The sequence below is a fragment of the Felis catus genome, chromosome A1 (genome assembly GCF_018350175.1).
Source record: "Felis catus isolate Fca126 chromosome A1, F.catus_Fca126_mat1.0, whole genome shotgun sequence".
Classification (NCBI taxonomy): Eukaryota; Metazoa; Chordata; class Mammalia; order Carnivora; family Felidae; genus Felis; species Felis catus.
The window spans coordinates 91,222,027-91,247,810 of NC_058368.1; the positions used below are offsets into that span (position 1 = coordinate 91,222,027).

Genomic DNA, 25,784 nt, shown 5'->3' on the forward strand with positions numbered 1-25,784 from the left:
ATTAAACGGCGCCAAAAATGTGACCTGGGGTTTGTCATTTGGGAAACTGTCGGCCACCTCTTAGGAAGCAGTGTCAGTGACTTGTGTGACACCACAGGATCTTGTTTGGGGCTTTATGGAAGGTTCCATCCTCTTGACACTTCTGGAGCACTTGTGCGTCAGGCACTGTTCTAGGGGCTGGGGAAAGAGCAGCGAAAGCCTGCACTTAACGCAGGTTGGAGTCGAGAGGAAGTAGTCAATAAAACATAGAAAAATACTTACTAGGTAGTGACGACGCAGTGAACCTGTGACAGTGGGACGGGGACTGGGATTATTTTAAGTAGTGTCTTGGGAAATTCTCTTTGAGGAAGTAACATTTGAGCAGAGATGTGAATACCGCGAGAGAGGAAACCATGTGACTATCTGGGGAAGAGCCGTCCAAGGGGGAGGGGACAGCGATGTCCAGAGACAGAAGTGTGCTTGGTGGGCCTGAGGCTTTGCAAGGCTAACGGGACTGGAGAGGGCGTAGAGTGAACAAGGGAGAGTTGGAGAGGTAGTTTGAAGGGTACTAGAGACCTTGAAGTCCATCCAAGACCTTTGGATTTGTTCTATGTGTGATGGGAAGCCACTGAAGGAGTCTGTACAAGAGTGATGTGGCTGAGCACATTTTGAAAGAATCTCTGGTCAGCTGTAGGGAGAAGAGACTGTGGTGAGGCTAGAACGCAAATACAGGGAAACTAGTTAGGAGGCTGTTACAACCGACCCAGGGAGGGACAGCCTCCCACAGTTATATAACCTTTCTACAAGGCATTTGTTTTGAGTCTAGTGATTCTAAGATAATTTTCTCGATGCCATGCTAAGGAGTCTGAATGTTATTTTGTTTTCAGGTATATGAGGATGATAATAATAGATTTATTGAGAACTATGTTCTCAATATGTTGGGCACTTTACATCAGTATCTAATGTAATCCAAAGCTATGGAGTTTGCACTACTAGCAAATAAGTGAAGCATGGAGATGTTAAGTGTCTTGCCCAAGCTCTCATGCCCAGTAAGTGGAACCGGGAGTCCTGCCCCTGATGATAGAGGAGAGGACCAAAGGCTGTCCTCCTTACTGGCTGCCCAGCATGACTGAGGGCCTAAGACTTCCAAAACTCCTGAAAAAGTAGCGAGACCTCCATTTGGCTGACCCATTTCTCCAGCTGCTTCCTCTAAAAGTTAACATTTTACCACGTTTTGAACTAGTGCATCCATCTTAGGTTTCAATACACTTCATTTTTCCTCTCCCCCTTGTCCCGTGCCTCCTTCTGACCCTTTGTTTTGCTGCTGTCTTTATCATTTTCATCTATTTTCTACTCATCTCTTCTCTGCCTCCTTTAGAAAAAGAAATAAGTGAAGGGAAAAGGAGGAAACTATGTGTAAGGGACAAATATTAAAGATCTGAGTTTCAGAGGATACAGGTTAGTGTTGCAGTCCCCCTTTGTCTTTGTTCTAAGAGTTAGACTGTAGAGGTCACATAGCCCAAAGAGACTGAACTGCCCAAGGATTCAGCATCCATAGTGAACCTCCTCCATTGTCACCCACAAACATCTTCTGCACCCATCATTTCTTGATTCCCACCTCTCCCAGTGAAACGTTTCCTTCCTTTTGAAAAAGGTTGAAAAACATTTCTATAGCTTCTACCTCTGCCCCAATCTTGTTTTCCCACTTTGAGCTGCCCATCCCCTCCTTTCTGCACCTTTGACTCTCCCATACCTCTTCTTTTCAGTGATCATGTAAACCCACTCTTGGCAGACTGTTCATTGGCTAAATCAACACTTTTCTCCAATCTCCTTTTCTTTGCCTACCTCCACTTTGGAGGCTGGAAGAGTATTTTCTCAGCCTCCTTTGCGACTGGCCTCCATATAACACAGCTGTGGTCAATGAAATGTAAGCCGAAGTCTGCTGAGGGGCTTCTGGGAAAACCTGACAAAAGGCACAGATGTTGCTGGTGCTTCCCATACCCTTTCTTCCTGCCTTGAATGCAGATGTTTTACTTGAAGCAGAACAGCCATCATATAACCCTGATGGAAAAGCCATGAAACTCAAGGCATTGAATTAATTTTGTCTTTGAAACAATGCCAGCCTACTTCCAGATTTGTTATGTGAGGAAAAAAAATCCCTGTTTGCTTGTAAAGATTGTTAACTGGGCTTTCTAGTATTTGTAGCCAAAAAGCTCTTCTGATAGATATACTCTCTCAACCCAATCTCCCTCTAGTTATCTTTCTAAATGTCTTTCTCAGTCAAGATACTAAGTCCCTTTCACTCTCCAGCCTACTAATATTTAACAGGTTATCAATAACCAAAGCCAAAGGTCGTTTTCTATTTTTATCTTACTTTAACCCCCCAAAGCATTTGAAAATATTAACTATTCTTACCCTACACAAAATTCTTTTACTTCTGTGCCACCATCTTCTAATTTTTCCTTCTGTTTTTCATTTTTCTTTTGGCTGTTGTTTCCTCTTAGCTCCTACTGGTTCTACTTCCTCCACTTACCCTGTTTGATGACTGTATGCTCAGAGTATCCTTCATCACCACCCTGCTAGTTATTTTAGTCTGTCAGGATCTTCACTTGGATACCTACAGATTGTTTAAAATCCCCCAGACTGAACTTATCACTGACCCACAGAATCAGTCAACTTTATGTGTTCTTAATTATGGCACTACATCCACCCAAATAAATTCAAGTTCCTACATTCCATCAATTACCACATTATCCAGATTCTGCCTCCTTATTGCTTGAATTCTTCCTTTCCTCTCCTCCACTGCCAATTTCTTAGTTTAGCCCTTGAAAAGCAAAGAACATACCTTCCCCAGTCTGATTTTCTGATCATGTCTATCACATATCTAGCACTTATTGTGTATGAAATAAATGAAATTGTCCTAACTGCTGTCATCACTGTAGATCTATAAAACCTATGACTGTTCTGAATATGTTTTGAGTTGTAAAGATTTCATTACTATGTCAAATTTTCATGTCTATTAGTGTTTAGCATCCTTTCCTTTCCAATTTGATAGACTATGATACAAAGATATGTATTTGAATCCTATGTACTTAGAGACTATATTTAAGTTACACTGTTTTGTAATTAGCTTATTTAACAGTAGTTTAATGACTTAATTGAGAACTCAAAATAGCATGCTATGGCATTAAGATCTGTACAGTTATTTCATCACCCAGTAGCAATCAACCTATGTTTTAGGGAGAAAATAACAGTGGGGAGTGGGGGTGGGGAAATGGAGGGATAATAATAGCATTTGGTAGAGGTAGAGACTTTTGACTCAAAACATCCAGGGAAACCAGATTGCAGATTAGGAGCATCTAGATAACATATATAACATGGTAAAAGGTCAAGGATTTCCCAATATTGGTTATATTTATAGCATTTTAGAACTAATCAGGATTCTGGAGACCTTCTAAATTCAAAATCCCTCATTTACCAAATAAGGACACCATGACCTGGTGAAAGTAGGTGACTTGTCCAAGTTAGTGGCAGATGAGGACTACATACCAGGTCTTTGAGCTGTCCAGTTAAGCACTCTCACATTTTCTCTCCAGTGTGAAGTCTCTGATGTCCAAAAGAGATCTGCAGTATGACACAATAGAACTTATCTTCAACACAAATCCTCGTTTAGAACATGAGCTATTTAAACCTTCTGATGTATAGGAGGAAGTTTTACTTTCTGAATTAAGATTTTTCTATTTTATATGATTTTTCCTGCAGTGGTCTGTATTATCTGATATAGTAATTTATACTTCAACTGAAAGATTCCTACAGTCATTACATTTATGAGGTTTCTATGTTACATGACTATTATCACTGAACAGTTAATCCTAGTGAAGGGTCCAGTGAAAACTTAACTCACGTATGAGTTCTCTGATGTCGTGTAAGGTTTGTACTCCGACTGAAGGCTTTTCCACATTCATTACACTGATAGGGTTTCTCTCCTGTATGAGTTCTCTGATGCACAATTAGGGATGAATTCTTAATGAAGGCTTTCCCACACTGATCACATTCATAGGGTTTCTCACCAGTATGGATTCTTTGATGTTCAATAAGGTATGCACTCTGGCTGAAGGCCTTTCCACATTCATTGCATTCATAAGGTTTCTCTCCAGTATGAATAACCTGATGTACAGTAAGGGAAGATCTCCCAGTGAAATGTTTTCCACATACCATACATTCATAAGGCTTCTCTCCAGTATGAATTCTCCGATGTTGAGTAAGAGATGAATTCTTACTGAAAGCTTTCCCACACTGATTACATTCAAAAGGTTTTACTCCAGAATGAAGTCTCTGGTGTTCTATAAGGTATGTGCTTTGGCTAAAGGATTTCCCACATTTGTTACATTTGTAGGGTTTTTCTCCAGTGTGATTTCGTTGATGCAGGGTAAGAGTTGAGCTTTTACTAAAGGCTTTCCCACATTCACTACACTCATAGGGTTTTTCTCCAGTATGACTTCTCTGATGTACAATAAGATGCATGCTCTGACTGAAGGCTTTTCCACATTCATTGCATTCATAGGGTTTTTCTCCTGTATGAGTTCTTTGATGCACTGTAAGATTCATGCTTTGGGTAAAAGCTTTCCCACATTCACTACATTTGTAGGGTTTCTCTCCAGTATGAATCCTTTCATGTTGAATAAGGGATGAATTTTTACGGAAAGCTTTTCCACACTCTTTACACTGATAGGGTTTCTCTCCAGTATGAGTTCGCTGATGAACAGTAAGGTTCATGCTCTGACTGAAGGTTTTCCCACATTCATTACATTTATAGGGTTTCTCTCCAGTATGAATTCTTTGATGTACAGTAAGGGAGGAGCGTTCAATGAAGTGCTTCCCACATACATTACACTTATAGGGTTTTTCCCCAGTATGAATCCTCTGGTGCTTAAGAAGAGATGAGCTCTGGCTGAAGGTTTTCCTACATTCATTACATTCATAGATTTTCTTTCCAACAAACATACTTTGAGTTTTAATTAATTCAGAATTCTGTTTAGTGTCTTCTTTATGTGGATTCTGATTATGGGGCCTCTTTCCCACAGGGATACTTTGTTTTATATCAAGGATTGACCCCTGACTAGAACATCTTGCAAATTCATTACCTCCACATGTCCTCCTCTCAGTGAGGGTTTCTTCATGAGTAACTGACACTTGCCCCAGAGGTCTATCCTGGTTTTTCTGTTGCCCATCTAACCAATTATCAGGTTCCCAGGTTTCCCCTAAAGAAGAATGCCAGAGACCTTCCCTTTCCATTATTACCCCATAAGCTATATCTTCAGTAGTATTAGGCTTTATAGTTGACTCTTTGGTTTCAAGTCTTGTCTTCCAATCTGAAAAAAATAAAAAATTCAAATGCACATTGGTTTCTGTGCTGGGAAACTAAAAACTGTATAAGGTGGGAATAAGAGAATGAAACTGTGAATAACTATAGGGCACATGTGAGAGCTTTCAAAGATGTCCCTACAACTGGGAAGAAAAACATAGGGAAGGAACAGTGAACCAGTCCATAAATAACAGGAGAACGAGAGGAGGTGGTAAGCACAGAAAAGAGTGAGCCTATGTATACAGCAGGGATGGACACTGAAATCACTGACCACTGGACAAGGCTGAATAATGAAGATGCAATGAAGGGAAGTATACAGACAAGCTGGGATTGGGGGGGGGGGGGGTGCGGGAAGCAGATCAGAAAGCCCTGCCACATTGTACCTGGTATTTCCACCAGCAGTTTCTTCTCTCCTGAAATGCTGTTTCTAGTTCTGACGCTAAATCTTTGTATAACATCACAGTGTGACACAGCAAAAGATTATTGGCTCTGGAGTCAGACATACTTGGGTTTAAAGCCTAGCTATTAACTTACCATTTTAACTAGTTATTTGATTCTCTGGGTTTCAGTTTTCACAGATAAAAAATAAAAATAATATGATGAGGATTAAGTAAGATAATGCACATAAACTACCCTTAGGGAATATGCTTGTTTGGAACATAAAATACCACAACCTACTTGAAATTAAAGGGAGAATGACACAACGTAAGGGTTATCCCCCACTCCCACCAACTTTCAACAGGCTATAAGTTTCTCATTCTCTTTAGGTAAGAGGGGCTGAAAGGGCTCTACCCTTTCCTAAATATCCATTCCTTAAAGATGTGAACTGGTGTCAGGGAAAGGCAAAGTAGGATCTGTTGAGCTGCTTGAGATCAGGCTAAAAGGAAGGACCTTGTGGCCACTAAGACTTTATTTTCTCAGAACCCACTTCTTATCCTAGACAAAATGGCCTGGGACAATGAGAGCAGAGGACAGGAAACTACAAACTGAGAATCAGTTGTCAGCTTGACCAAAATTACCAGAACCAAGATCAATACTGAATCAACAAACCAAAGGCCTGTGGGCAGGAGAATTTACTATGAAGCCTGAGGTATGCACTAACTGGACCTCCTCCTTATAACCTCACCTGCTTACACACACAAAAAAGAAAAAAAGTGGAAAGCCACACAGGCTCTACTTCTAAAACACACACACCACCAAGTAACCCCAGAAAGGACTTATCTGAGTGTGAAATACCAACAGGCAACACATGAACTGCCTCCTACCCCACTTCACTATCCTATCCTATCCAGCTGTCCAACTAAAGCTCTTTGAGAACAAAGTGCTACCCAATAAACAACATAAAGGGCAAAGGAGGATCCATTCACACTTTTAGACAAATACAAACTCCAGACAGAACTGCCCTCAAAGATAAATGATACAGAAAACATACCAAATTTGGAAACTATGTAGAGGTTCAAAGGCATCAAAAGAAAGAAAACAGGAAAAACAGTGACATACTGGGAGGAGATCTTTGCAACACCTGGCCCATACAGTACTAGGACCTAGATTTATAAAACATAACACTAAGCCTGCCACAAAAATGGGGAAGAGACTTGAATAGGCACTTAAGAAAAGGAAACCATAATGGTGAGTAAACTAGCAAAGATACCCAATCTCAACAGTAACCAGGGGAAGGCTGATTAAATGCCAGTGAGATATGATTACCACATACACCTGAGTAACAAAATGAAAAAATACAGACTGATATCTTCAGATTTTAGCAATGTGCTGTAATGGGAACTTTCACATGCCACTGGTGGGAATGCAGTTTGGTTCAGATGTTTGAAAAAGTTTAGCACTACCTAGTAACTTAGAACAGGTACAAAGACTATGATTTAGCAAACCCACTAGTAGGTACATACACTTAATCTACCTTGCAAAGGTATATCACAATTCGTAAGTTTTAAGGTAACATTGTACACAATAGCAAAAATGGAAACAACCCAAATGCCCACCAACAACAGAATAACTAAACTGTCAAACACATATAACAGTAGAAATCAGGGAATGTTAAGGATTTCATGTTTGTGTCTCCTCAGAATTCATGTGTTGAAGCCTAATCCCCAGTGAGATAATACTAAGAGGGCCTTTGGAAGTCATTAAGTCATGAGGGGAAAGCCCTTATAAGAAGTGACACACACGGGGCGCCTGGGTGGCTCAGTCGGCTAAGCATCCAACTTCAGCTCAGGTCATGATCTCACAGTTTGTGAGTTCAGGCCCCACATCGGGCTCAGTGCTGACAGCTCATAGCCTGGAACCTGTTTCAGATTCTGTGTTTCTCTCTCTCTGCCCCTCCCCTGCTCACACTCTGTGTCTCACTCTGTCTCTCAAAAAATGAATAAATGTTAAAAAGAAAATTAAAAAAAAAAAAAAAAAGTGACACACACAACAGAGCCTGCCTCCTCTATCTCTGCTCTCTATCACAGGAGGATGCAGTGAGAAGGCAGCTGTCCATGAGCCAGGAGGAGGGCCCTCACTGGAAACCCAATCACACTGGCCCCTTGATCTCAGACTCCCAGCCTCTAGGAACTATGAGAAACACTTGGTGTTTAAGACACCAAGTCTATGGTATTCTGTTATAGCAGCCCCAACTACGACAGTGAACATTAACAATAAGATATGTACATATAACAAAAAGATTGAATGAATAATTTATCTATACACATATATAGTAAGAGTCCAATTAAGTAAATGTGAAAAACAGACTAAACTGTATCATTTAGAGATTCCTTTATTGATGGCAGTACTGTAAAGAAAAGCAAGGAAAGGGAATTATCACCAAAGTGAGAACAGTAGTTATGTTCTGGGTGGAGGTAGGAGGATATAAATGGAGAGGTTCACACAAAGCATTCCTAAGATACTAGCAATGTTACAAATCTGGGTTCTAGTGTCTGGGTGTTTGCTTTCCTTATTATTCATTCATCTTTATTGTTATGAACTATAGAGAGAAGCAACATGGCATAATGGTTAAGACAACTTTGGAGCCAGACTACCTGGCTCCATTAGCTGTGTGACCATGTGCAGGTTATTTTTAACCTATCTGTGCTCCTGTTTCCTCATCAGTTAAATAGCACCTATTGCATAGTGTGGATGTAAGAACAAAAATTAGTTAACATTTACAAAGGGATTAGAAGCATATGTAGGTTTTTGCTAAATAGTACATGCATTTTACATGTTCTGTATGACATTTCTAAAAACAAATGAGAACAACAAAATATTTGCGGTTTTGGAAAATAATAATTTTAAGTTGAAACACCATTATGTACTGCAGAAAACTTAACAGTAAGATTCAGTATTTTTTCATGGGGTTTGGAGATCTAAAGTTAATTCTGGAGATTTGCTGTAGAAAAAAAATGGACTACCAACAATTTTTTAAAAACTGGCTTAAGAGGGGAGCTTGGGTGGCTCAGTTGGTTAAGTGTCAAGCTTCCGCTCAGGTCATGATCTAACAGTTCATGAGTTCGAGCCCTGTATCAGGCTCTGCACTGAGAGCTCAGAGCCTAGAGCCTGCTTCGTTCGGATTCTGTGTCTCCCCGCCTTTTTGCCCTTCCCCCACTTGTGCTCTCTCTCAAAAATAAATAAATATTTTAAAATAACAAATAGATAAATAACTGGCCTAAGAGTTCTCTCCAAGAACATAGGATGCCAGAAGACAGTGAAGCCATGTTTACAAGGGACTGAGGAAAGACTGATGTGACTCAAGAATTCCACATGGCTAGTACTCTATACATGTGTAGAGAAAACCAAAACATTCTTAAATATGAAAGATGTAGTAATTACAGTACTCCTAAACCATTTCTGAAATACTACTTAAATATTCAGTTTGAACAAAGGATTTATCCAAGGAGTTCCAGAATGTTCACTATTAGGAATCTGTTAATATATTAATAGGTCATGGGAAAAAGGACATGTGACCAACCTGATGGATGCTTCAAAAGTAATTGATAATGTCCAACATCCAATCCCGATTCAAAACCAAAATTATAAGTAATGTACCCAAGCATACACATAAAACACTACAATTCAGGGGCGCCTGGGTGGTTCAGTTGGTTAGGCATCCAACTTCAGGTCAGGTCATGATCTCACGGCTCTTGAGTTCAAGCCCCACATCAGGCTCTATGCTGACAGCTCAGAGCCTGGAGCCTGCTTCGGATTCTGTGTCTCCCTCTCTCTCTGCTCCTCCTCGGCTCATGCTGTGTCTCTGTCTCTCAAAAATAAACATTAAAAAAAAAAAAAACAAAAAAAAAAACCTACTACAATTCATACTAACAACACCATCAAGGAAAGGATGATTACTATTTAATATTGTTCCCAAAGTGTGACCAATACATTAGGCAACTTGGGAGGAACTTTTTATTTTTCCCAGATCTCACAACTGTCTCCCTGGAAACAAAATTGTTAGGGTAGCTTTACTCAGAATTAGTGAAACGTTGAGGGGTTGGGACTGGAGCATTAAGGATCAAAAACTGTCGCTTTTCCAGGGCACCTGGGTGTCTCAGTCGGTTGAGCGAGCGACTCTTGACTTCAGCTCTGGTCATGATCTCAGTTTGTGAGTTCAAGCCACACATCGGGCTCTGTGCTAACAGTGTGGAGTCTGTTTGGAATTCTCTCTATCTCTAAAAGAAATGAATAAACTAAAAAAAACAAACAAACAAACCCATTGCAGCTCTTCCAAGATTGGATGAGGTTTCAGATGCTTGCTATTTTGCTACCTCATTAAATAAGGGTCCTGTAATGTGCACAGCGATATGGCTGGCCAGGATAAGAGTTCTTTGATTGTTAGCTGTTATCATTACCATTATTATTTCCTGTGAAACAATATACAGCTCTCTCTTCCTTTCCTTTTTTTCCTAAACAGGGCTTTCAAGTGATAGCTCATACTCTCTTATGATCTTAGAATGTCTAGTTACAGGATTTATATAATTTTGGTACTCATCAGGACATGAACAGGAGTCCCTAGGACCAAAGGGTTTGGGAGAATATAGATCCTTCAGTCTTTAAGGCTGACAGTGGCCACAGCAGAGGCCAAGAGCCTGCAGAGAATTGGGGTGGGTATAGCACTTGGGCAGCAGGTCTCGCTCTTCCTAGGGCAAGTTGATTTCTTTTTATCTTCTATCCCCTGTGTAGTAGTTAAGCTACTCCTTCCACTCAACCAGACTATTTGGCTTTTCACCTGACTGGACTTCCTACTCTGCAGTGCATTCGCATATAGCAGCCAGATTGATCCTCTGAACATGATTAATCAGTCCTACAAGAAATATTTATTGAGCCAAGTGCTGATTAGGGTGCTAAGGATATAATAATGAACAAAACATATTTGTGCCCTTAGGAAACTTATGTTTTCGTGAGAGGAAGAAGGACAGTCAATATAGTAAATAAGTAAAATACTTAGGAGTTTATTGGCATACGTTATGGAAAAAAGAAAAGCAATAAAATGGAAACAGGGAACTTGATGAGTGAGGGGAAAGGTTTACAATTTTGTATAGAGTTTTCAGGAAAGGCCACAATGAAAAGGGGACACTGAAGCCAAGACTTTAGGGGCTAAGGAGGGAGCCACAGGACTATTGCAGGAAGAGCATCCCACACAGAAGGAACCACCAGTGCAGAGGTCCTGAGGCAGGGGTGGGCCTGCCCCGTATGAGGATCAATGAACTATAGATATTCCTACACTTATTATGGTCTTTTAGATTAGTTTTCCTACTAACGGAGTCACAGATAATGCATTTGTACTAAACATGAAGGTAAATGCGGATTCTGTAACAGTATATAAATTCTGTGTGTATGTGTACATGTGTTTACACACGCAGACGTATGCGCGCACACGGCACATTTCTGAGAATGATACAAAGTCGTGTATAAAACACAAATAATAAGTTTCTATGTTTAGGGGTAGTAAAGGGTAGCTTCCTGGAGATCTTAAAATATTACAGAATCCCAGTTTCTTATTTTATAGGCATAATCTTTGATGATAGATTTCTAATACTTCACACATGTTCTTATTTGTTTCCTTCAAAACTGATCACCAATGGAGTTAAGTCTAATGACCACTGATTAGAGGCTAAAAATCCACTGCTTTCCATATTACTAATAATTCCCATCTATTTCAACATTAACAAGTTTACTAGCAATAATGCTGTCTTTAGGAACAGCATTTCTGTCTTTACATTTTCTACTCAGCTTTTCTAAGAGGCAAAATCTAATGATGAAGTACCAACTGTATAGATGAAAACCTTAGTACAAAAAAGGAAAACGATCATCTAGAAGGAAAGTTGGGAGGTGCCTGGGTGGCTCAGTCGGTTAAGCATCTGACTTCGGCTCAGGTCATGATCTCATGGTTCATGGGTTCGAGCCCCATGTCGGGCCCTGTGCTGACAGCTCAGAGCCTGGAGCCTGCTTCGGATTCTGTGTCTCCCTCTCTCCCTCTCTCTGCCTCTCCCCAACTTGCATTCTGTCTCTCTCTCAAAAATAAATAAAATGCAAAAAAAAAAAAAAAAATTTAAAAGGAAAGTTGGGCCAGGATGTAGAAGTTCAATTTTTGCTAGATACTTGGAAATAAGAAGGGACAGCAAGGCAAGGAAAGAAAGTTATGATTTTTTTTTTTTTTTTTTTTTTAGAATTAGTATTAAACCCGAAGGCAAAAAAAAACAAAACAAAATAAGAATCCTGTGTTCAACTTCTGGCATGTCATTCCCCCTCTGAGCCCATCTCTTGCACTTGGAGAGGGGCTGACAGTACTTACCCCATAGGGTTATGAGGAGTGAGTCATGGTGGCTGGGCAAGAGCCGAATACAGCACCCCGTCCTCGACGCTTTCTTGTCTTGATTTTGGACAGGATAAGAAGACTAAATGGTCACTTAATCTGGCAGTAACATCGAAGAAAACCTGGAAAAAAGCAGACCTGGCGTTTGCACACCAGTTTTCTGGTTATCATTCTCTTGCTCCACTTTTCTGGGTCTTCAGTTTCTCCCCTCTGCTCCTGTAAATACACAGTAGTCTCTTCGCTGGTGAACAAACCAGAGGCACTTGACCTCTGACTTCTTTCAGCTCTTGCCCTTTCTTCCTTTTCCTCTAAAGTTAACTCTGTTGAAATGACAGTCTGAAACATCTTTACTTATCTACCCACAGCATAGTTCCCTCTGCACTACAAGTGCTCTTCCCCAAGGCCACGTCCTCAGCGTCCTTATGGCGAAGGCCCACAGCACCCTCCAGTTCTTAGAGCGCACCTGCACACTCCTGCTGCTTCTCTCTTCCCGTGGCTCTCCATAAGTTCTCTCCTCCTCCTCTGACTACTCTTTTCTGTCCCCCTCACTGGTGTTCAATATCCACCCTCTCTGATCACTCCCTCTAAAACAGAGCCTCTGTGGGGCTCCAGGTGGCTCAGTCGGTTAAGTGTCTGAATTAGGCTCAGGTCATGATCTCAAGGTTCATAAGTTAGAGCCCCGAGTCGGGCTCTGTGCTGACAGCTCAGAGCCTGGAGCCTGCTTCAGATCCTGTGTCTGCCCTCTCTCTCTGCCCCTCCCCACTCTGTCTCTCTCTCTCTCAAAAAAATAAACATTAAGTAAATAAGTACTGGGGAGCCTGGGTGGCTCAGTCGGTTGAGCATCCGACTTCGGCTCAGGTCCTGATCTCGCGGTCTGTGAGTTCAAGCCCCGTGTTGGGCTCTGTGCTGACAGCTCAGAGCCTGGAGCCTGCTTCGGATTCTGGGTCTCCCTCTCTCTCTGCCCCTCCCTCACTCATGCTCTCTCTCTCTCTCTCTCTCTCTCTCTCTCTGTCAAAAATAAACAAACATTAAAAAAAAAAACCTAAAAAAAACCCACCAATAAATAAATAAATAAATAAATAAATAAATAAATAAATAAATAAAACACAGCTTCTGTTACCTGATCTAGTTCCCCTATGCTGCTTGCTTTTTCCACATGGCACTGGGACTCTAAGTCATTCATTCCCTTCATTCCTCCTTCCTTTCCTGTCCCTTCTCCCTCCCTACTTTATTTCCTTACTAATTTTTTGTCCTCCCACTAGACTAATAAGCTCCATGGGGAAACCACCTGTCTTGTTTGTTGCTATAACCACAGTGCTAGGGCCAGGGCCTAGTGCTCACAAAATATTTGTTGAATAAATAGGTCATTTACATAAGAACAAATAAAAATAGCAATAGTAATCAAATCCACAGAAATCTATATAGTAAAGGCACTTAAAGCTACCTTAAGGGATCATAAAATATCCAAAATTGTGCAGTATGTAGCATGAGCCCTACAAAATACATCTTTTGAACCAGTGATTCTTTAAAATCCTGTTCTAAAGAACAGAAAGCCAACTGGAAACCAGCAGCAATGTTCAGAAGATTCTATTTTTCCTATCAATATGTTACTTTACTGATTTTTTATTGCTTTATACTTGATAGCCATACACTATCCAGAGATCAAAAAACATGTGTCTATCTCTTTAATTTAAAAAATATATTAAGAAGAAGTGGTAAATGCTTTCATATTGAGTAGAGAATAAAAGGGTGTAAAATGTGTTTTTTTCAGAAAAAGTGATAACATCTAACAGAGAAATCTCAGTTGTAATGGGGATTAGAAACCAGATAACAAAGACTAAATGCATTAAATGCTTAGAGGAGAAAGATCCGGATGCAGATTAAAAATTTAGGAACAAGAAAGGGAATATGTAAGATGTAAGGTTACTAGTGAAAATAACAAGGCTAAAGTCATCTTCATTTGTTTTTTGTTTTTTGTTTTTTTAATTTTTTTTTCAACGTTTATTTATTTTTTTTGGGACAGAGAGAGAGCATGAACGGGGGAGGGGCAGAGAGAGAGGGAGACACAGAATCAGAAACAGGCTCCAGGCTCTGAGCCATCAGCCCAGAGCCTGTTGCGGGGCTCGAACTCACGGACTGCAAGATCGTGACCTGGCTGAAGTCGGACGCTTAACCGACTGCGCCACCCAGGTGCCCCTCTTCACTTGTTTTTAAATGAAGACTATAAACACGTATACAAGTATGCAACTCAACGTTAGTTTCCTTTAGAAAGGCTGACAAAGTTTTAAATGAATGAGGGAAAAGAAAGCTATGGATACAGGGTATGGCTGAAAGACTGAGGAAACAGAGGGAAGAGAATATAGAGACAGCCAGTAAGGGACTCGGAGTACAGATGAAGACAGAAGAGGAAATAATAATTGCTAACATTTGCTGATGTTCAAGGCAATTAATAAGTGCTACGAATATAATAACTCATTTAAATCCTCATCCAGGATTCCCTCCCTCCCTGGTAAGGACTTTTGCAAGAGGATGAGCAACATGAGTAAGGTGGAGGCATTTGAGAGAATACATGCTGGTGGTGCAGCCTCTCCTAGAGACCCAGGGAGCTCCACTGTGATTTCTTCTGAGGGGACACACTCAGGCAGCCAGTTCCCGCCACCTGATACTCACCTGGAGAGAGGCACGCTGGAAGTTCTTTTGTCACCTGGCTCAGTTCCTCCAGTTCCAGCTGAGAACTCACATTTGGTTTGGAAAGCCGATGCCCTGCTTGGGAGGAGACACTAAATTTGGGTTCTGAATGGAGTAAACCATTCCCAGCACCTGTCCTTGTCCCTTCCCCCTCAGGCCTTCTGACGGCTCCATTTTCCAGCCCACATCCAAAGAGAACACCCTAAAACAGTGACCTATAACAGCAGGACTACAAGTGCAGATTCCTGAATTTCATTGGTTGTACAAGGTGTCAGGAGGTGGGGAAGGCTGTCAGCAGGGAGGTTTTGAGTTCCGAGAAGAGGTCCTTACCCAGTGAAACCAAGTCCCTGTAGTTCTCCAGCATCACTTTCTCATACAGATTCCCCTGAGCAGAATCTAGACGAAGCCACTCCTCCCAAGTGAAATCTGCAGACACATCCTTGAATGTCACTGACTCCTGAAACTATAAATTCATGCTCAAAGGATTATGCCAATAAAATCCCCCTGAGGGAAGTGCAAAAACAAGCAGCATTAGAAGGGACAGGATAAAGAGATCTGTGTGAGAAAAATGTATTATCTGCCAAAAGAAACTAAGTAAAAATGTGCATTATCATGAAATAATCAGAGATAAGTATAATATAGAAAATGCTTTGGCATTTAAGGACAGGAAGAGGAGGTATTAGGGAATAACCAGGAAACATACAGAAGGCTGCTCTAGATTACCACTGGAGAAAAGTAGGTGGTGTTCTGATTGCCTCCCATTTACCCCACTAGTGAAGGAGGGATCCTGCTCCTTAAATAGCACAAGATGAGTGAACACATGACACCCAGCACTGGATGGAAAAGACTGACAGCAATTTATCAGTAACTCATAGCCTGGGGAAGGAGGAAATACCCACCATTCAGGGCCACGCAGGGGCTGCACTTGTGAACCAGCAGGGGCTGTGGGAGACAGGCTGTGTAGCGACAAGAGGGTGAGGTGACCCTTGGTAACCGTGGGAAGATGCAGTTGGCTTGTTTCAACAGTTGCATGGGCTGGTAGGGAGGTGAAACCCATTAGGTTTCACTGGGAGGGAGGAGTGCACCTGGTCAGGCCGAGGGGAGAGCTAGCTGAGTAGGGTGCTTTTCCTGCTGGGTTGGGGCAAGGAGACCAAGGGAACTCATAGCTAGGTCTCTGGAGCCCCCATGAGGCTCAAAGTTGTCAAGGCAGCACATGGAATTTCAGGCTTTACAATATAGGCGGGAATCCCAGTTAATGGAGGGAAAACGTGTACAAATAGGGTACATCTAGAACATGGTTGAGAGGAACAATAAAACACCCAGCTTGACTTGGAAATGGCATTTCAAATTTATAAGCCCATTTCAGCCTAGTTCCCTAGCCCTTAGACTAGGAAGCAAAACGGGATAGGCATTCAGTATCTGTTGAATGAGTTCACATGATGGTTACTTTTATGTATCAACTTGACTGGGCTAAGGTATGCCCAGATAGCTAGTAAAGCATTATTTCCATGTGTTTCTGTGAGGGCGCTCCCAGTGAATCAGTAGACTGAGTAAAGATCAGCCCTCAGCAATGTGGGAGGGCATCATCCAATTCACTGAGGGCCCAAATAGAACAAAAAGGCTAAGAGAGGACAAATTTGCTGGCTCTGCTCGAGCTGACACAGCCTCCTCCTCTGGCCTTCATAGCTCTTGAGCCCTCAGACTTGGACCAGGACTTAGAGCATCAGTCCCCTGGACCTCAGGCCTCTGGGTTTGTAGTAGGACTACATACACCTTGACTTTCCTAGGCCTCCAGATTGCAGAGGGCAGACTGTGGGGACTCTAGCCACCCTAATCGCCTGGGCCAATTCCTTATAACTTCTTTCTGTATCTATGTATATCCTCTGGGTTCTGACTAATGCAGGAAGGCAGCACTAACATCCTGAGTTTTGCACTAACAAGTGTGTCTGACACCTCACCTCATTTAATCCATATGACAGCCTGTTAGACTGATAGCACTAAAGCCACCATTTTATGATGAGAAATCTGAGGATGAAAATGGTTAAATCACATCTCCAAGATCACACAGCTGGGGCTCAAACCAAAGGCCATCTACATCTAACTCCTTGTGTTGTGAGAAGAGAAGGCAGCCAAGAAAAGAACCCTTGCAACCAACCCCCATCAGAGAGAGTGGGGGAAGGGGGCGTGGGAGGAGGGATTGAGAGGGAAGGAGACTCAGGTAGGAGGAGAGAGAGTTTCAGGGAGGAAGGGGTGGGTCAAACAGAATGATGACTGAAAAGAGAGCTGCTGGTTGGAAAATTAGCTAATTTCCACAGAGTGGTGAAGGCAGAAGTCAACTTACAGTGGATGAAGCGCTAAATGTAAGATCAGGAATAAGAAGCAGCTACATGAAATTACTTCAAACTTCTCTGAAAAAGATGAAAGAAGACGGTATGGAAAGAAGTAGGGACTAGATAATGGCAATAAAACAGTCGACGAGGTGCTGTGCTGTGTAAGTGGGCAGAGGGCATAAAAGGCCCAGAGACCGCAGATGGGACGGAACCGACGTCCAAAAAATTTGTGTGTTTTACATCCTGCTGGCTGTGAATCTCCAGAAAAAGTGTCAAAACAGAGGCAGAGTTCATTTGCTTTCTACCTCCTCATTTTCTCCTAATTATTTAATGAATATATCAACATTAAAAAAATGTTAAAAACCACTCACAAATATTGTCAAGAAATATAAAGATAGCTACTAGTAGGATCTAATTACACGACAATACTTCCATTTTATGAAAGGAAAAAAACCAACCAAGAAAAATCATCAGTTTAACAAATGTGAAGAAAGGACACAAGAGAGGTGCCTGGGTGGCTCAGTCAGTTAAGCGTCCGACTTCAGGTCATGACCTCACAGTTCATGAGTTCAAGCCCCACATGAGGCTCTGTACTGGCAGCTCAGAGCCTGGAGCCTGCTTCAGCTTCTGAGTGTGTCTCTCTCTGCCCCTCCCCCACTCACACTTTTTTTTCTCTCTCTCTCTCAAAGATAAATAAATGTTATAAAAAAAAAGGACACAAGAAAGCATAATACACCTAGATAATTAATCAGAAAAAGACCTGATACTTGTATAACAACATATGTAAACGAATTGACTTTCTCTATTAAAAAGACAAAAACTCTTGGGGTACCTGGGTGGCTCAGCTGGTTAAGTATCTGATTCTTGGTTTTGGCTCAGGTCATGATCTCATGATTCGTGGGTTCGAGCCCTACATCAGGCTCTGTAATGTGTCAGCACAGAGACTGCTTGGAATTCTCTCTCTCTGCCCCTGTCCAGCTCATGCTCTCTTGTCCTTCTGCCTCTCAAAATAAATAAATAAACTTAAAAAAAATTTTTTTAAAAAGACAAAAACTCTCAAGTTGGTTTCAAATCTAGCACATATAAGAGATAGACCTAAAACACAAAGTTAAAAAATAATTATGTAGGGGGATAGAGACAAGATACAGCAAATGCAAATAAAAAGAAAGGAGAAAAAAAAGAAGAAACAAGGAAGAGAACATATAAATAGCAGATAAGGTAGAATATATGTGGAAACAAAACATAAGCCCCTTCTTTGTAAAAGAAGGTAACATCAGAAATAGGACATTCTCTTTCCAAAAATTAATCCACTTTTTTTTCAATAAATTGTCTTGTTAGCTGAATATATTGGACAAAATTAGAAGCTCAGATTCAGACACCTATGGGCTATACACCGGTCTTCCCCACTTCCCTGTATTCTTGTCACCTGAAGAGCAGAGCTCCCAAGTTGCCACAGAGCTTGTCTTTACTACAAAACACTCTGGATCCCTGAACTATAAAAGGACTCATGAAAACTGATTTAGATAAGTACAAAAGAGCATTTTAAAAGGCCAAAGTGAAACTTAATGATATTGTTCATAAAATATATTTGTTGTTAATCTCTGTCATCCATAAAATATATTTGCTGCTAATCCCTTCAGATGCTTTTCTCTTTCTCCTTTCCACTCCATATGGGTCTTTTTCTTCCCCAGCACGTTAAAAGCACAGGGTAACTCATGGTGTTTGAAATAAGCAGATTCATGGATTTATCTCATTCATGAAAAAGCTTTCTTAAACCTAAAAACACAGGCTTTTTGATATTGTTATTCTTTGAAAACGTTAAGAATCAAATGGAATGAATAGGGACATTTTAATGATGAAAGTATAATTTATAAAGAAAGTACGATAGTGAAGTTTGAGTCACAACAGCTACGAAATGTTTTCAGATATAATTCTTAGCAATCCAACTTAAAAAAAAAACCACAATCATGGTTAAATCTCAATCACAATAGCAACAAATATACTTAATAGGAGTATGTAAGATCCTTGTGATCAACCTTAACAAAAGCCACAATGAAGGGTCTGAATAAAATGAAGGGTAGTATTTTTATTCAGTAGGAAGAATAAACATTGTAAAAGATGGCAGTCTTCCTCAAATTGATATAGATTTAGTGGAATTCAAATCAGAATTGCATATTTTTTAACAGTTACTGTTGGAACTTGGTGATAATAAATTTCAACTATAAAGGTAAATGCAAATGAATAGTCCAATAACCAGAATTTTTAAAAGAAAATCAAGGGGGGGGGGATTTGCTTCAACAAAATAAATTCTAAACAAATAAAATAGTGTGGTACTATAACAGAGAGCGATAGAACAGAGTCCAGAAAAACTTGTGTGTGTATACAGACACATACATATACTTTTTATAACATATGTATAAATAGAATATACATTAAAGGTAGGATTTCAAATCTATGGAGAATAAGTACATTATTGAGTAGATTACATCAGTTTGAGTGCCAGCTCCTCAGAGGTGCCACTCCGGCTCTGCCTAGCTAAAACTGACATCACACTCCACCATGCCGCCCTGCTGGGTGGCCACCACAGCACTTAACAGTGTCCTCAGTGATTATTTCTTCTTCATTGCTGTGCCCAGACAGGATCTAGGAGAAAGGGACCCATCCTGACTCATTCACTGCTCTCTTCGGAGCGTAACCACATAACATGTGGTAGGCAGGTACTCAATCCATTTAGCGAATGGATGATGAAGTGCTTCACCACATCTTTAAATGAAGTTGGACTAGGAGCACCTGGGTGGCTCGGTCAGTTAAGTGTCTGACTTTAGCTCAGGTCATGACCTCACAGCTCTTGAGTTCAAGCTCCACCTCAGACTCTGCGCTGACAGCTCAGAGCCTGGAGCCTGCTTCAGATTCTGTGTCCCCCTCTCTCTCCGCCCCTTCCCTGCTTGTGCTCTCATTCTCTCTCTCTCTCAAAAATAAATAAAACATTAAAAAAAAAAAATTTAAATGAAGTTGGACTACAATCTCTCATTATATACAATAAATTCCATATAGCCCAAGGATGTAAATTTAACATGATAAAACTAATAGGAAATGTAGAAGAATATTTATATAATCTTAGGATACAGAAAGCCTTTCAGAGCCTGATTCCAAAGCCAAACAAAGGAAAAGGAAAGTTAACTGCATAAAACTTCCAAAACTGATTTCTGGCAGAAGATGTTATAAACAGATATAAAAGAAAAATGACAGGGAATAAATAATATTGGTGATTTATGGCAAAGGATTAGTATCCACATTACATAAGAGGCTTCTTTTATACATAAACCACCCAGTATAAAACTGGACAAAGGATGTAAATAGGTATTTAAAAGGCCAGAAGAATGCTTAGTTTTGAGGGCTTGAGACCTGTAATTATATATTATAGCCTTAAGAATTTTTTTTACAACTACATGCCTAGTATTTATATTCAGAAAAAGAAGATTAAATTTATTTTTAAGTTTATTTTGAGAGAGAGAGCATGCACGCACAAGTAGGGGAGGGGCAGAGAGAGAGGGAGAGAGAGAATTGCCAGCAGGCTGTGTACTGTCAGCACAGAGCCCAGTGCGGGGCTTGAACCACAAACCGTGAGGTCATGGCCTGGGCCAAAACCAAGAGTAGGACGCTTAACCGACTGAGCCACCCAGGTGCCCCAAGAAGATAAAATTTAAGGGCAAATATGAGTCATATTTGTGCGATTCACAGTCACATCTCTGGCCAATAGGGGAAAGACGCACTGATGCGTCCCAACTCCAAGTGTCATGGTCATCCAAGACAAAGACTGAGGAGCTGTTCCAGGATAAGGGAGGCTAAGGAGATGTAGCAGCTGAATCCCAGTTGTAATCTAGATTGGTTCTGGACCAGACAAAGGACATTTGTGGCAAAATATGTGTAAGGTTAGCAGATTAGCTAATAGCACTATATCCATGTAAATCTCCTCATTCAGTACTTGTATTTTGGTTACATAAAACAAGAGCTTGTTTCTAGGAAACACCTACTGAAATATTCAGAAATCAAACCAGTGATTGCCTGGCATAGGGGATGTAGACTGGATGGTGGTGACACCACTTTCTGAGGTGATGAAAATGTTGTCTAGCTTTTTGGGGCAGTGATTATGTTGGTGCCCAAGTTTGTCAAAACTCAATGAATTATATGCTTAAAATGGGTTATTTTATATAAATTATACCTGGGAAAAAAGCTGATTTTAAAACTTAACACTGTTTTAACTAAATAGAATCAAGGCTACTGACAACCAAATCACAACCTTCATCAACCAAAATCTTCTGAACATTCCCCCTTTAAACCTTCTTTTCCAGAAATTCCGTCTTTCTCCTGCCTATATTTTGGTGCGTTATGAAGCCTTTTATAATGGAGCTTGACAATACAAAGGAGAGAAAGTAGTAACAGAAACAGAAATCACAACAGCTAATAATTGTCTTCATGAAGCCTTCTTTGAACTGGTTCCTTTGATAAATAAGCGACATATCTGATCTTACGAACAGACAAAACACAAGTCCCGTGGGACTGGAGGAGACAAGGTTACACAAGCCTAACCTTAAAAAGAAAAAAAAACAAAAACAAAAACAAAACTTAGGGTCTCCTGGACCAAGTACCCCTAATATCTTATTCCTTTTCCAGAGGAGCAACACCTCCAGGTTCTAGTAAAAACTAGCAGGTTCCATTTGCAAGCAATCTCGCAGGGCAAAAAAACCCACAAAAAAACCCAAAAAACAAAAAACACTGGGCTTCTCACTACTCTTTCATGCATGATTTCTTTCTTTTTCTTTCTTTCTTTCTTTCTTTCTTTCTTTCTTTCTTTCTTTCTATGTTTGTTTCTTTTTGAGAGAGAGAGAGAGAGAGAGAGAGAGACAGAGCACGAGCAGGGGAGGGGCAGAGAGAGAGAGAGAGAGACACAGAATCTGAAGCAGGCTCCAGGCTCTGCGCTGTCAGCACAGAGCCCAAAGCAGGGCTTGAACTCATGAACTGTGAGATCATGACCTGAGCTGAAGTCAGACACTCAATCGACTGAGCCACCCAGGTGCCCCTGCATGATTTCTTTTAGCTATTGGGACACTGCTTCTTCCTAAGAAAGCTAGGAACATGCCAACTCTCTTATCAAAATTCCTCCTCTTTGAGCCAAAGCATAAGAAACTCTTAAAAACTGAGAACAAACTGAGGGTTGATGGGGGGTGGGAGGGAGGGGAGGGTGGGTGATGGGTATTGAGGAGGGCACCTTTGGGGATGAGCACTGGGTGTTGTATGGAAACCAATTTGACAATAAACTTCATATATTGAAAAAAAAAAATTCCTCCTCTTCTACCCCCATGCCTAGCATACACACAAACTCCTTCCTCCTTCCTGGCATTTGACCCCAAACTTTGTATCTGATTCCTTCTCACCACCAGTCACTGCCACATTTGCTCCACCAAGCTGGAATAATGCTAGGAATGCCTTACAGAGAGTACCTTTAACATTCCAGTAACTACGCTGGGCACTTTCTACTTAACATTCTTTCATGTTTCAACAGACGCAGGAAGTACATATTATTAAACGAAATGAACCAGGTGAAATGCTTAAGAATGTCAAGTATGTAGCAAAGGATCAGTTAGTGTGGTTATTTCCATCATCCTCATTAGGAACTTCAGGGAAGTCAGGTTACTTATCCAAGACAATGCAACTATTAATGGTAGAGTCAGGATTTAATCTTGGGACACTTTAACTCCATCACAGAAAATCTTCTCCAATTATCCCTATCCAACCTTACTTCTCCCGGTTGCCACACTGATGTCCTCCTCCAGGTCTTGGGACACATACAGTCTTGGTACCTAGCCATACTTGTTCTTATTATCCTATTCACGTACGGTCATCATGACTGTATCTTGTAGAGAAGTGACTTCTTTTACGTTCCCTGAGAGTCCGTAAACCCTGTAAGTACCCAGACCAATTTTCATATGATTTTCGTTCCTTTTGTGACCCTTGAGCGCCACCAAAAGCCCAGCAGTCCAGGGCTTCCAGCTGAATGAGGGCTTCCAGCTGAGGGACACTAATGGGGGATATGTGGGAAATTTTCAGATTTAGAGATTTCTGTAGCCCTGTCCTCTGCCGTGAAGCCCAGGTACAGTATGGGAATAAGTAGTAGGGAGTAAGGGAGAGGTTTCAGAGAGAAGGAGCTTACCTGAGTTCCCAGTGGCAGAGGCCGAGCAGCCATTGCCTTCTCTTTCCTTCCTGTGGGACCCTTCCTAGGGGATGGGCAGGATCCAAAGGAGACGGAGCTGAGGGAAGGAAAAGAAACCATGAGAAATGAGGCTCCTGCAACAACAAAAAATAAAATACCTACAGAGAAACCAAATAAGATATGTGTGGTATTGACTTAAGAAAAACTGGAGTTTTTATTTATGAAATTTATTTTACTAAGCTATTTAGATTCATAAAGAAGGATGAATAGAGAGACATACCACATTCCTGGATAGGATGTCACAGTGTCCTTAAGTTGTCACTTCTTTGAAATTAATTTATAAACTTCACATATTTCCAACCAAGTTATACCAAGTAATTGTATTTTAAAGATCATTATGGAAAAGAGGTTTTTTTAAAAAATTAATTGTGTTGTTTAACAACAGCCAGGAAACACTTGGAAGAATGATGAGGGAGGACCTATCCACCAGATATCTATAAAGCTACAGTAATTAGCACAGTGTTATGGAACAGGCTGAGTCATTTACCAGATATATTGTTGACCACCAACTGCGTTACCAGGTACCATTCCTAGCGGAGAGATACCATTACAAATACAGTTGTAAGTAAACCAGATAAATTTTCTCTCTCACAGATCATAGTCTAGCCGAGAAAAGGGTCAGTAGAACAAATTAAAACCCTTCCAACACAAACGGTTCAGAAAAAATTTTACACATAAGAATTCAGGATATGAAAAAGTGACATTTCATATCAGTGAGAAAAGGATGAACTAGGACTTAGAACAAGGGCTTACCATTTGGAAAATAAAAGTTTGCACATAAAATGAAGCTACAGTACTAGAAGTACAGATGAACTTTTTGTGATCATAATGGGATAGATGATGTCCAAACACAGACTTGACACAGACTTGAAGGGATGGTTTTCATGTCTAACCATATGAAAATGTAACATTTCTGCCTAGTTAGAAAACACTGTATCATACAAAATTTAAAAACAAAACTCAGATTGCATAAAAATATTCATTAGTGTTCATAATGCAAATTTAAACAACCTTCTCAGAAAGTTAGAGTATAGGAACACCCAGACTTGATGTGGGTCCATCAGGTACACACTGCAAATGTTTACAAACTGCTACGTTTCTGGAGAGAATAAGATGTGGGATCAAAAGCCTTACAGTATGACCCAGAAATTTCATGTGAAGAGATTTAAAGAATGAGACAGGGATGGCCTATATTGTTTATAACAGATGAGGAAGACAAAAAAAAAAAAAAAAAAAAAAAAAAGCTGAGAAAGACTACAGAGGCTTAAAGGAAGGAGTGAATAGGGCACAAACATACTTTTTCTCACACCCTTTAAAATGAGAATTGTTGGGGCGCCTGGGTGGCACAGTCGGTTAAGCGTCCGACTTCAGCCAGGTCACGATCTCGCGGTCCGTGAGTTCGAGCCCCGCGTCGGGCTCTGGGCTGATGGCTCAGAGCCTGGAGCCTGTTTCCGATTCTGTGTCTCCCTCTCTCTCTCTGCCCCTCCCCTGTTCATGCTCTGTCTCTCTCTGTCCCAAAAATAAATACACGTTGAAAAAAAAAATAAATAAAATGAGAATTGTTTTTAAACATTAGTATAACTAGATGTTTTCAAAAAATGTTTTGTAAAGTTTTTTATCCACTTGGCTCAAGTGGTACTTACACAGATAAAAACATTTGTAAAAAAATCGCGAAGCTTAACATTCGTGCACTTCAAACCCTTTCCAAATGTATTTCAAAACTCCTTTTTAATGTTTGTTTATTTTTGAGAGAGAGAGAGAGAGAGAGAGAGACAGACAGACAGACAGACAGACAGACAGGCAGAGTGTGAACAGCGGAGGAGCAGAGAGAGGGGGAGACACAGAATCTGAAGCACGCTCCAGGCTCTGAGCTGTCAGCACAGAGCCCGACATTGGTATCGAACTCAAGAACCGGGAGATCATGACCTGAGCCACCCAAGGCCCCACAAAACTCATTAACAGTAAATGGAGAAAAGGATACTGAAGTCCACATCTTTGTGTAAAAACAAAGCATTTCAATGTTCATATATATATACACGCCAAAATGCAGTTTTCAGGTAATTTTTTCCTTTATGCTCCTCTGAATTTTCTAGTTTTCCTATAGTGAACTTTTTCTTTTTGGGGGATGGGGGAGGAGGAGAAAAAATTGCTTTAAAAAAGGAAAGAAAAGGACTTCCTGAAATAGAAATCTGCACGGGGTTGCCCACCCCCACCCCCCCCCCCCATTCCTAGAGGAGATGGGTCAAGGGGAGCCCACGCCAGCAGCGCTCGGAATCGGGAACCATAGAGGGCGCGTCCGCGAGATGAGGTCTACACAAAGGGCAGGTGCCGGAGCCCCCAGACAGCGCA

The 25,784-nt window shown here is 40.9% G+C and overlaps 1 protein-coding gene across 7 annotated transcripts in view; it reads right to left on the bottom strand.

The window, feature by feature from the left end:
• ZFP2 (ZFP2 zinc finger protein) overlaps positions 1-25,784 on the bottom strand; it is a 26,281-nt gene continuing 497 nt past the window's right edge. For 2 of the 7 annotated variants that reach the window (XM_045057497.1, XM_045057495.1), the window contains exons 2-7: positions 23,376-23,472; positions 15,165-15,297; positions 14,817-14,909; positions 12,126-12,284; positions 3,884-5,351; positions 3,106-3,603 (exon numbers count right to left, since the gene is read on the bottom strand). In XM_045057497.1, the coding sequence (XP_044913432.1) occupies positions 3,549-3,603; positions 3,884-5,274 (1,446 nt within the window). In that variant the 5' untranslated portion in view covers positions 5,275-5,351; positions 12,126-12,284; positions 14,817-14,909; positions 15,165-15,297; positions 23,376-23,472 and the 3' untranslated portion in view covers positions 3,106-3,548. Of the gene's footprint in view, positions 178-220; positions 668-3,105; positions 3,604-3,883; positions 5,352-12,125; positions 12,285-14,816; positions 14,913-15,164; positions 15,298-23,375; positions 23,473-25,784 lie in introns of those variants that run through there. The other 5 variants (XM_045057503.1, XM_045057511.1, XM_045057518.1 and 2 more) reach the window with 5 other exon arrangements.